The 10,872-nt window shown below is 60.7% G+C and overlaps 1 protein-coding gene across 3 annotated transcripts; it reads left to right on the forward strand.

The window, feature by feature from the left end:
• The first annotated feature begins 35 nt into the window (after positions 1–35).
• Positions 36–7,753, forward strand: SH2D5 (SH2 domain containing 5). 3 transcript variants are annotated; one of them, XM_039565755.1, is made up of 11 exons: positions 36–165; positions 1,203–2,059; positions 3,189–3,412; positions 3,577–3,657; positions 3,773–3,847; positions 4,219–4,362; positions 4,432–4,660; positions 5,935–6,097; positions 6,193–6,295; positions 6,397–6,556; positions 7,419–7,625. In XM_039565755.1, exons 3-11 carry the CDS (start codon positions 3,329–3,331, stop codon positions 7,526–7,528), a joined length of 1,149 nt encoding a protein of 382 aa, XP_039421689.1. In that variant the 5' UTR covers positions 36–165; positions 1,203–2,059; positions 3,189–3,328; the 3' UTR covers positions 7,529–7,625. The 3 variants fall into 3 exon arrangements, with proteins under 3 accessions (XP_039421689.1, XP_039421688.1, XP_039421687.1); XM_039565754.1 differs by having other exon boundaries at positions 41–165; positions 3,033–3,412; positions 4,451–4,660; positions 7,419–7,753; XM_039565753.1 differs by having other exon boundaries at positions 41–165; positions 4,451–4,660; positions 7,419–7,753.
• The last annotated feature ends 3,119 nt before the right edge of the window (positions 7,754–10,872 follow it).

Here is a 10,872-nt window from a genome sequence, read left to right on the forward strand (position 1 = left end):
GCTTCTCCTCCTGGAAAGGTGGAGAGGAGGGAGTGGAGTCACCACGGATTGCTGCAGAGGCAGATCTTTGTTCAAAGCCAGCGTGATTTAGCCTGAGCCACTGCCAAGCTCTGTGGTTGGACCAACTCCTGACCTTTTCCTTCCCTGGTTTCTCTGGAGACAAAGGTGAGTGAGAAAAAAAGCTCTGTTGGAACCTCTTGCTGGTCCTCTTCTCCCCTGTCAGTGATCAGTGGGGACAAAAACCCAGCTGAAACCTTCTCCCCCTGCCCTGCTCAACGGAGCAGCACCTGCCCTCAGAGCACGTCCCTGGCGCTGCCATGCCCAGAGCAGTGATGCCAATGGGACCTGACAGTCTCCAATGTGCTGCTGCAAAGAGCTGTGAGGAGGGGAATTACACACACTGAAAGGGAGAAAACAACTTCATTGAATTTATTCCTTTCTGCTGCTGTCCCAGTGTGCTACCTCTAACTCGGAGTTTAAAAATTTCCTATAGAAATGGCCTGAATTGTTCGCATCCCTGTAAGAAGGGTACAAACAGCAGGTTAAAAATCACAGCTGATGGGAAACAGAGTGAAAGCTCTGATCAAAGAATGATCCACAGGGATGTAAAGCAATTAGAAACGTTAGTCAATAGCTTGTTCTTGAGGCTGCTTGTACCAAAGCCATGGGGTTTGTTGGCATTATGGTGAGATGAATTGGAGAAACTTCTCAGTGCTAGGATATTTATGGGGACAAGGAGTCTTCACCCAGTTGCTGGGCGTTTTTCAACCTCCCTCTTCCCAATGGCATTCCCACACCAACAATCTCATGGGTATTTGTTAAAACACTGCTCTGGATGACACAGATTTCTCACATCTGAGCAGGAACACCTTGAATTAAGGGTTGTGCCAAAACCTTGCTCATCACCAGACTCTGGCTGTGGTTTGAATTAAGTGATTGCTGCACACCAAGCCAAAACAAAAGCCACGGGGTTGGTTGTATTTAATCCAAAGGAGTGATCCTTTCTTCCCAGGAGCAGTGTCTGGGGTTGAATTGGAAAATCTTCATTGCCAGCAGAGGAAATGCCTTCTGGGGGGTTTGTGCAGGCTCTGCCACTCGCTCTTCTCCAGTCTCCGCTTCCTGGCCAGACTGGGCTCCGTTTTGTTGTCTCTTCAGCCCCATCTGTCCTATTTCTTTTTCCTTTTTTTCCACGGTTTCTCCAGTATCAATTGATCCTGCCATCGCAGCTCATGGTGTCTCGAAGCAGCTGGCGGTGACCCAAGGCTTCAGTGCTACTGGTCTTCAATGCTGAGGCCTTTTCCTCACACCCTCAGGATTGCTGGGGCACGAGACAGGAATTTTTGGATGCACGACCGAGGGTTAGACCCCAGCTCCTTCCCAAACTGCTGCTTTCCCATTCCAGGAGCCAAGCTCATCCCTGGGGCTGGGGGCAGCTTCGCTCTGGCTGGCCCGGAGGGTGTGAGGGAGGCTCTGGGTTACGTGGTTGCTCTGCAGTGAGGCCAGAGCCACCCCTCTCCATTCTTTTTTCCAGCAAAAGCAGGCAGCAGTGGGGAAAACTCCACTGGGCATGTAGAAATTGGGTGAAAAGGGTCTGAGCATCAGGGCAGGGGGTGGCGAGCGAGCAACCACGTGTGTACGTGTCAGGGTTAGAAATCGCTGCTCTGCCGGGCACGCCAGAGGAGACGGGAAAAGACGCAGAGAAAATCAGTTGCCGCCGCGTTTTCCAAAATCCCGAGCGAGCGTTCCTGCTCGCCGTCGCTTCCAAGAAACGGAGAGAACCGAGGAGGAAAATTGCGGTGATTCATCGCGGGCAGATCGGAGGCAGGAAATGGGAGTTTGCTGCCTGCCCCGTGCCCGGCGTGGGCTCGGTGGGCTCGGGCTCGCCGGGGCCTGGCTGGCGGCGAGGGCCTGACACCCACGGGTCCAGCATCCCTGCGCCGCGGCCGGAGCTGCCGGGGGAGCCACCGGCGAGGGAAAAACAACCGGCGGAGGCCGAGAGCAGGAGCAGCGGGAATTTTTCACCTGCGTTTCTCCGGAGCCATCCAAGCGAGAGCTGCCCGTGAGCCGGGGGGGTCCAGCGGGATGGGAGTCCCAGGGGATGCTTAGTGTCTGGTGTCACACACCACCTAAATTTTGGGGATCAGCATCCCTCCCTTGGGGACCCCCAGGGTGGCCGGTGGGCTGGGGGCTCCATTGAGAAATGAAGCGTGGGAAAAGGGGGGCGGGGCTTGGGGGCTGCCTGTCCGCGGATTGGCTGGGGGAGGGGGGAGACCCCCCAAATTGTGCCGGGAAGGAGAGGGGCCAACCTGCGCTTGTGACGGGGAGACGGCACCGCAGGCACCCTCCCCCACCATTCGGATGCGCCTGGGGCAGCCGGACCCCCCCCCCCCCTCCTTTTCACGCGTTTGCACCCAGGCGGCTGCGGCGGGGCCTCTGTGACACGAGTTGCGCCGGTCTCAGCCCGGCCGAGGGCTGTGGAGCACGAGCCCCCTTTGGGTGGCTGGAGAAGGGCCCGGTGCACTCCTCCGTGGCTGCTCTGCACCAAAAAGCACCCCCAAACCTGCTGCCCCCTGGAGAGCCGCGGGGGTCTCAGTGCTGCGTGGCCCGCAGGAACTGGGATGGAGCACGGGAGGGGGAGGACGTGGGGGGACCCCAAAACCTTGCTGGAGTTCGGGATGTGGGACTGCATGCACCTCGCTTGGGGTCCAGAGTGTATGTTCTGCATTCAGGGATTGCTTAGGTTTCATTTGGGGGGTGGAATGTGGACATTGCATCCATCACGTTTGGGGTGGGGATTTGGGGACCCTCACATCACCGTCGGGATCAGGACGTGGGGGACTGCCTGCATGCTGCTTGGAATGGGGGCATGGGACCCTCGAATGGAGCTCAGGAAGAGAAGATGACCCTCACGCACCCCTTTTGTTGGGGTTGGGACACAGGGACCTTTGCCTTGGGGTCGGGGTCAGGTTGTGGGGAGCCCTGCATGGCACCTGGGCTCACAGGGGGACCCTCGTGTTGGGTCTGAGATACAGGGACCCTTTTATTGCGGCCGGGACCTGGGGACATCTGCATTGGCGTCAGGACTTGGGGAGCTCCGCGCAGGGACCGCAGCACCTCCCCAGGGCTCAGCGGGCTGGAAACAGGGGGACAGTGGGGGCAGGTTGTGTCTGTCCCCTCCCTCCTCGCAGGGACAGTGCCCGGGGGCAGGACCCAGGCTCCCCCTGCTTGCTCCAGCACCACCACCCTGGAGGGCTCCGGATAACCCAGATGTGGCATCGGAGTTGCTTAACCCCATCCTGACCCAGCCTTCACCCTAAACCCCGCTGCCATGAAGAAGAAGCCGGGCAATGGGCGGGGGCCGGACCCTGCGGCCCCCCAGCAGCGAGCCCGGAGCGTCACCAAGCCAGCAGAGGTGACTTACCCATGGGCGGGGTGGGGGATGGACACCCCGAGATGAGATTTGGGTGCTGCTGCACCCTCACGACCCCCCAAACCATCATCTCAGCGTGGGCCGGTTTCCCTGGGGGAGCATCGTGGGAGGCTGCTGCTGACACGGGTGGGTTTTTGCCCGTCCAGTATGTGGGATCATTCACGGTGGAGGAGCTGGACCTGCAGCAGCGAGCGGGGAGGTTGGAGGAGCAGCTGCGGACGCTGAAGGTCGGGATCTATCTACCACTGCTCCCCTCGCTGGGAAACACAGGGGACCCCAAATAATCGGGGCACCCACAGGGGCCACAGCCCAGACCCCCCAGTGCCACATCTCCCCCGACAGGACTGTCCCAGGAGGAGGTCGGTGGTGCTGAGGTTCAGCTTGCAGGGGCTGAAGGTCTACGGTGCTGATGGGGAGGTAGGGGGCTGGGGGGGTCAAGGGGGATGGGGTGCTGGGGATCAGGGAGGCTGAGTAGGGGGCTCAGGAGTGTTGCAGGGGTGTTGGGAGGGTCAGAGGAGCTGGGGAGGGAAGTCAGGGATGCCGGGAGGGGTCAGGGGTGTTGGGGGGGCAGATGGGGGGTCAGGAGTGCTGGGAGGAGGGGTCAGAGGTGCTGAGGGGGTCAGGGGTGCTGGGGAGCTGTCAGTGTTCTGCTGGAAAGGTGCTTTGTGGGGCTGCACCTCTCTGAGCATTGCTTTTCTCTTGAAAAGCTGCTTTGTGTGTGCAAATAGGGGTGACCCTGGGGGGGCCAGGGGTGCTGGGTGCCCCTGACCCCCCTCCCGGTCCTGCAGACGCTGCTGATGGCACACGCGCTGCGCCGGATCCTGTACAGCACCTGGAGGCTCCCCGACCGCCAGTTCGCCTTCGTGGCCCGCAACCCCCACAGCCCCCCCAGCACCCTCTTCTGCCACCTCTTCGTGGGGCTCCCGGGAGAGGTGGTGGCCCAAACCCCCCCGCACCCCCAAAACACCATAATTATTATTATTTTTAATATTTGCACGCAGCGTCTTTCTCCTCCCGCAGGTCCAGACCCTGCACCTCTTGCTCTGCCGCTCTTTCCAGCTCTGCTACCTCCTGGCGCACCCCGAGGAGCAGGCAGGCGAGGGGGAGCTCCCGGGGCCGGGGGTGCTGCGGGAGCCCCTCAACCCCGAGGAGGTGTCACGGAACGTCAACGCCCTCGTGTCCTTCCGGCGCCTGCCCGCGCCCGCCGGCCTTGGCCCGCTGGGCACCGGGGTAGGTGCCCCTGCCCTGCCCTGCCCTGCCCTGCCCTGCCCTGCCCCGCCCGGCGGCTGCTCCTTCGCACGTCTGCGGGCACGGTGCTCTCACACCTGGGATTTCCACACGGTGTTTCCTTGCTCGGCACCTTGCAGGAGTGCTTTGGCACAGCCCGTCTGTGCACGGGGTCTCGCCTGCCTTTTCTTGCACGGCCTTTCCTTCGCACAGAATATTCTGAGCTGGAAAGGATCCACAAGGATCATCCAGCTCCTGGTCCTGCACAGGACAGCCCCGTCTCTTTCACAGCAGTCTGTGTATGGTGCTTTTAGCAGAGAGGTTTTTTGCGCGGTCTTCTCCCAGGCAGCTCTTGCACGGCCTTCTGTCGCGTTTTGTGCAGCACGTTGTCACACCACACATTATTACCTGGTGTCTTGCATGGTGTTCCCTTGCATTTCCTCTCTGTGCAGCCTTTCTTTGCACAGTGGTGTGTGCACAGTGCTTTGCACAGCCTTTTCTCACACGGTATTTTGAGGGTCGCGTTTTGCAGGGCCCACCCTGCACAGCCCATGCCCACACGCTGCTTTGCACAGCCTGTTTTAAATGGCCTTTCCTTGAGAGCCTTTTCCTGCCTGGCATTTGGCATCGGGCAATTTGCACAGCAATTCTTTTGCACAGCGATTTTGCAGGAGGTTTTACAGTGCGTTTTTTTCCTTGGCATTATTGCACAGCATTTTCTTTTTCATATGTTTTTGAAAAACTTTTTTTACACAGCACTATTCCTTATAACTTTTTTACATGGCACTTTTTGCAGTGGTTTGCATGGCTGTTTTGGTGTGGCATTTCTTGCAGGGTATTTTTACACAGTGGGTTTTCTTCTTTTTGCCCTGTGTTTTTGCACAGCATGGTGATTTTTTCGCATGGGATTTTTCCATTGTGTTTTTCATGGCATTTCTTCTGCACATCATATTTTGCATGGTGTTTTTTTTCATGGCATTTTCTACACTGCATTTTTTGCAGGGTGATTTTTTTGCAGGATGTTTTTTGCATGACATTTTGCACAGCATTTTTTGCACTGCATTTTCCCCACGGTGTTTTGCACAACTTTTTTTTTTTTTTTTTTTTTTTTTTCCCCCCACACTGCTCTCTTCTGGTTTTTTTTGCGTGGTGTTTTGCACAGCTTTTTTGCTGTTGCATACTTTGGACAGCATTTTTCCGTGTGGTGTTTCACGTGACATTCCCCACGGGAATGGCCAGAGCCCCCAGACCCCTCTCACGGCCTGTCCATCCCCCAGGACCGGCGGCCAGAGGCGGAAGGCAGAGCCTGGCGCCCGGGGAATCCCTACTGCTCGCCGGTGCTGGTGCGCAAGAAAGCCATTCGGAGCAAAGTGCTGCGCTCGGGAGCCTACCGGGACTGCGGGGGCGAGGGACAGCTCCACCAGCACCCCCGCGACGCTGGTGAGTGCCGGGGGGGAAACTGAGGCACGGGGACACACACAGCCCCAGTACCACGGGGGTTTGGCGGCGAAGAGGGGCTTAACGGGCTCCCGCAGCGGCGGCGGGATGGGAGAGCAAAGGGACGAGGAGTTTGGCCTTCCTGCCCGAAAACGAGAGCGTCCTGGCCGAGAGCGTGTGGGCCTTCGCCGGCATCGCCAGGTGAGTGCGCGAGCACCTGATCCTGGGCACGGCCAGCCCTGCGCCCACCGCCGGCCCCGGCCCCACCGCCGGCCCCGGCCCCACCGCCGCCTCGTCCCCAGGGACGCCGGGGTCGCGCTGCTGCGGCGGGACGTGCCCGGCGCCTTCCTCCTGCGCCCCGAGCCCGGGCTGCCCAAGCGCTGGTGCCTGTGGGTGCGGGCGCCCTGCGGCGTCGTGTCCTACGGCCTCGCCAGGACACACCAGGGCCGGTTCTGCGTGGAGGTGAGTCCGGGGCTGCTGGTGAGGGGGTGTCCGTGGATGAGGGCAGGGGGCGTTCGTTTCGGGGCTGCACCTGGGTAAGCGCATGGGATGTGTCTGCGCGTGGGTGTGAGTGCATTTGGCTCATCTGTGCGTGCCTGCACTGGTGTGCTGTGCCTTGGTGCATGGGTGCATGTATGACTGCATTTGGTGTGCCCATGCATGGATGCACTGGTGTGTACATGCATTTACTTGATGTTCTGTGTGTGCTTGGACCACCCATGCGTGGGCGCACTGGGGCTGTAAGTGCATTTGTGCCTTGATGCACTGGTGTGTGCATGCACTTGATGCACCGTGCTGGTGGTGTGCTTGTGCATGGCTGCACTGGTGCCTTGGCGCAGGGATGGGCTCAGGTGTACGGGTGTGGGTGCGCACAGGGGTGTCAGTGCGCGGGGACATCGATTCACAGGGGCCTCGGGGCACAGGTGCATCTGGGCGTGGCACACAGGTACCCCCGGGTGTGGGTGCATCCACACTTCGTTGTATAAACGCACCTGAATTTTGGGTGCACTAACGCACAGATACGCGATGCACAAGTGCACTGGTCAGGGTGCCTTTGATCTGTGGGTGTGCAGACACACGGTGCCCCAGTGCCACACGCAGAGGTGTGCACGGGTGTGTTGGACTCACGTGTTCACCTGTGCCCTGGTGCGTGGGTGCCTCGGCTCCGTGGGTACCTGCTGCACCAGGGGTGTGTGTGGTGCGTGGGTGTGCTGGCACGCGGGCACGCAGAGATTTGCTGCGCGGGCACACTCAGTTCAGGGGTGCGTGGGCACAGCCTGCACGGGGGGCTCACCTCTCCCTCTCCCCTCTCTCCCGACGGCAGCACTCCAACACCGAGTTCGCCAGCGTGGCCGCCCTCCTGGCCCACTACTCTGGGACACGGGGAGGCTGCTTCTGCCGCCTGGCCCCCGGCCGACGCAACCCCGGCTATGAGGAGCGGGACCCCGGTGGCGGGGCCAGCGCCGGGGCGGGGGAGGCCGCCTGGGCCCCCGCCGCCCCCATCGGGGTGCAGCACGAGCGGGGGTAGCCCCGGCCCCGCTCCCGAGCACGGCTGTCCCCCAGCACCCCGAGCTTTAACTCGCTGCCGCCTGCCTTATCCCCCCCGCTGCCGCGGGCTGTCTGGCGCCTCCCGCAATAAATGGCTCTCGTGCATCCGGAGCGGGGCTCTGCTGGCTGCTCACACCCACCCCACGGCGTGACACGCCGCACACCTGTGTGCTCACGCGCGTGTGCCCGCACTCTCGGGCGCAGGCGCCCCAGGAACTCGCATTCACGCACTGCTGCAGGGGTGCGCTCACGCGAGGCTGCGCAGCCCCGTGCTCGCCCCCTCGTGCACGAGCAGGGCTCGCACCCGCGCACGGCACAGCGGGGCAGCGCTGCCATCGCCGTCACGCGCTCGCGCCCCCACGCACCTGTGCTCCCACGCATGCGCGCGCCCGTGCCCTCGCGCGCCCCTCCTTGCACACCTGTCCTCGCGCGCCCCTGCTCGCACACGTGTGCGCGCGCCCTCGCCCGCCCGCGCCAGTCACGTGACACCGCGGGCGGGGCCTCTCTCCCGGTGCGGCCCCGGTCTCTGCGGCGATCGCGTGCGCTCACTCGCGCATGCGCGGGGCCGCCGCCGCCGCCCTCAGCCCTCCCGGCCCCTCGGGGCTCTCTGCTCGCCCTCCGGCCAGCGCGGCACCGGCAGGGTTACCTCAGGTTTTCCCTTGCTCAGTCCCCCTTGGGCGTGTCTTGGCTCCCAAAAGTTACCTGAGGGTTTCTTGCCCTTGGGTTTCCCGCCCTCAGCTTCCCCTCAGGTTTCCTCTCTGCTATAATTCCCCCTGAGACTTGTTCCCAACTTCCCTCTTTTCCTCTGTCCCTCCCCAGCTCTTTCCTTCTGTACTTTCCCCTTTTCCCCCAGCCTCCCTGGCTCGGGGGTCCTTCCCCTGCGTCCCCCAGTGAAGGATGAGTGCTTCCCCCCCAAAATGGGTGCAGACCCCCAGGGTTAGGCGTGCACCATCCCCTTCCCAGCCCCCGGTGCCGCCCAGTCCCGCCGAGTGAGACCGAGTGGGGCAGATCCGGGCGTGTGGGGCTGGTCTCGATGTGTGCGGTGACCTGGGGGGGAAGGGGGAATTCTGACCCCGATGTGTGGGGCTGACCCCGGTGTGTGTGTGACTGACCCCGGTGTGTGTGTGACTGACCCCGTGTGTGTGTGAGACTGACCCCGGTGTGTGCGAGGCTGACCCCGGTGTGTGCGAGGCTGACCCCGGTGTGTGAGACTGACCCCGGTGTGTGTGTGACTGACCCCGTGTGTGTGTGTGTGACTGACCCCGTGTGTGTGTGCGAGGCTGACCCCGGTGTGTGCGAGGCTGACCCCGGTGTGTGTGTGACTGACCCCGGTGTGTGAGACTGACCCCGGTGTGTGTGGGGCTGCCCCGGTGTGTGTGTGACTGACCCCGGTGTGTGTGGGGCTGACCCCGGTGTGTGTGGGGCTGCCCCGGTGTGTATGGGACTGACCCCATGTGTGTGTGTGACTGACCCCGGTGTGTGCGGGGCTGACCCCGGTGTGTGCGAGGCTGACCCCGGTGTGTGTGATTGACCCCGTGTGTGTGTGATTGACCCCGGTGTGTGTGAGACTGACCCCGGTGTGTGTGAGACTGACCCCGGTGTGTGTGAGACTGACCCCGTGTGTGTGTGGCGCTGCCCCGGTGTGTGTGTGAGACTGACCCCTGTGTGTGTGAGACTGACCCCGGTGTGTGTGATTGACCCCGTGTGTGTGTGGGGCTGACCCCGTGTGTGTGTGTGACTGACCCCGTGTGTGTGTGTGACTGACCCCGTGTGTGTGTGGCGCTGCCCCGGTGTGTATGGGACTGACCCCGGTGTGTGTGTGACTGACCCCGGTGTGTGTGTGACTGACCCCGTGTGTGTGTGTGACTGACCCCGGTGTGTGTGGGGCTGACCCCGTGTGTGTGTGATTGACCCCGTGTGTGTGTGACTGACCCCGGTGTGTGTGTGACTGACCCCGGTGTGTGTGTGACTGACCCCGTGTGTGTGTGATTGACCCCGTGTGTGTGTGACTGACCCCGTGTGTGTGTGACTGACCCCGGTGTGTGTGTGACTGACCCCGGTGTGTGTGTGACTGACCCCGTGTGTGTGTGATTGACCCCGTGTGTGTGTGACTGACCCCGTGTGTGTGTGACTGACCCCGGTGTGTGTGTGACTGACCCCGGTGTGTGTGTGATTGACCCCGGTGTGTGTGTGACTGACCCCGGTGTGTGTGGGGCTGACCCTGGTGTGTGTGATTGACCCCGTGTGTGTGTGTGATTGACCCCGGTGTGTGTGGGGCTGACCACGGTGTGTGTGGGGCTGACCACGGTGTGTGTGACTGGGGCGATGGCCATGGAGGCAGTGAAGGTGGCCATGCCCTGGGGTGCTGGGCGATCGCTGGTGTGGACAGTGGTGGGGCCGGTGCCTCCTGTGGAGCCCCCCGGGCAGTTCTTCTTCAACGGGGCGTTCAGTGAGGAGCACAGCACCAAGCACATTACAACGAGATCGCCTACCTGCTCGTGGAGGTCAGTGGGGACCCAGGGCAGCCCCACACAGCCAGGGGTGGGGGCAGTTTTGGGCACCACAGTGAGAGAAAGAGCTCCAGGAGCATGTGTTCAATGCTCTCAGGCGCAGGGTGGGATTGTTGGGGTGTCCATGCAGGGCCACGAGTTGGACTCTGATCCTTGTGGGTCCCTTCCAACTGAGGATATTCTGTGAACACATAGCCTGAGACATGGGCTGAGGAGTTTTACAGGTGATCCCTAAATGCAGCAGGATCCACTTGATCTTCCCCACACTGGAAGGTGTCCCTGCCCATGGCAGGGTGGTGGAATGAGATGAACTTTAAGGTTCCTCCCAACCCAAACCTCAGCCTTGCTTAGACTGGCAAAATGAGAGGGGATCCATTTGTTTCCTTGTTAACAGATGAGCACAGAAAACAGCTGTGGTGAGAAATGAACCTGTTAAGCAAAAAAAGACCAACCTCCCTCCCCAAAAAAAAGGTTTTTTTAGAAGAAGTAACATGGATTAAATGGCTCATGATGGTTTTAAGATGGAAGTTTCTGATCATGAGAACAAGCAGGGCTAGAAACAGAAGATACTAGATTAATAGGTTCTTTTTTTCTTATTTAAACCTTAAGAAATCCAATTATTTTCTGTTCCTACCACACTTCTCTGAAATAGGGACAAGTGACAGTGAGCAGCTTGCCAATCAAAACTTACTCAAAACTAGAGACCATCCCTTTGGCCAC

Source organism: Corvus cornix, chromosome 27 (assembly GCF_000738735.6).
Source record: "Corvus cornix cornix isolate S_Up_H32 chromosome 27, ASM73873v5, whole genome shotgun sequence".
NCBI lineage: Eukaryota > Metazoa > Chordata > Aves > Passeriformes > Corvidae > Corvus > Corvus cornix.

Coding starts and splice junctions, on each gene's coding strand:
- SH2D5 (XM_039565754.1), top strand. CDS start 3,329: ATGAAGAAGAAGCCGGGCAATGGGCGGGGGCCGGACCCTGCGGCCCCC. Junction 3,658..3,772: donor AGCAGCTGCGGACGCTGAAG/GTCGGGATCTAT, acceptor CTCCCCCGACAG/GACTGTCCCAGGAGGAGGTC. Junction 4,661..5,934: donor TTGGCCCGCTGGGCACCGGG/GTAGGTGCCCCT, acceptor TCCATCCCCCAG/GACCGGCGGCCAGAGGCGGA.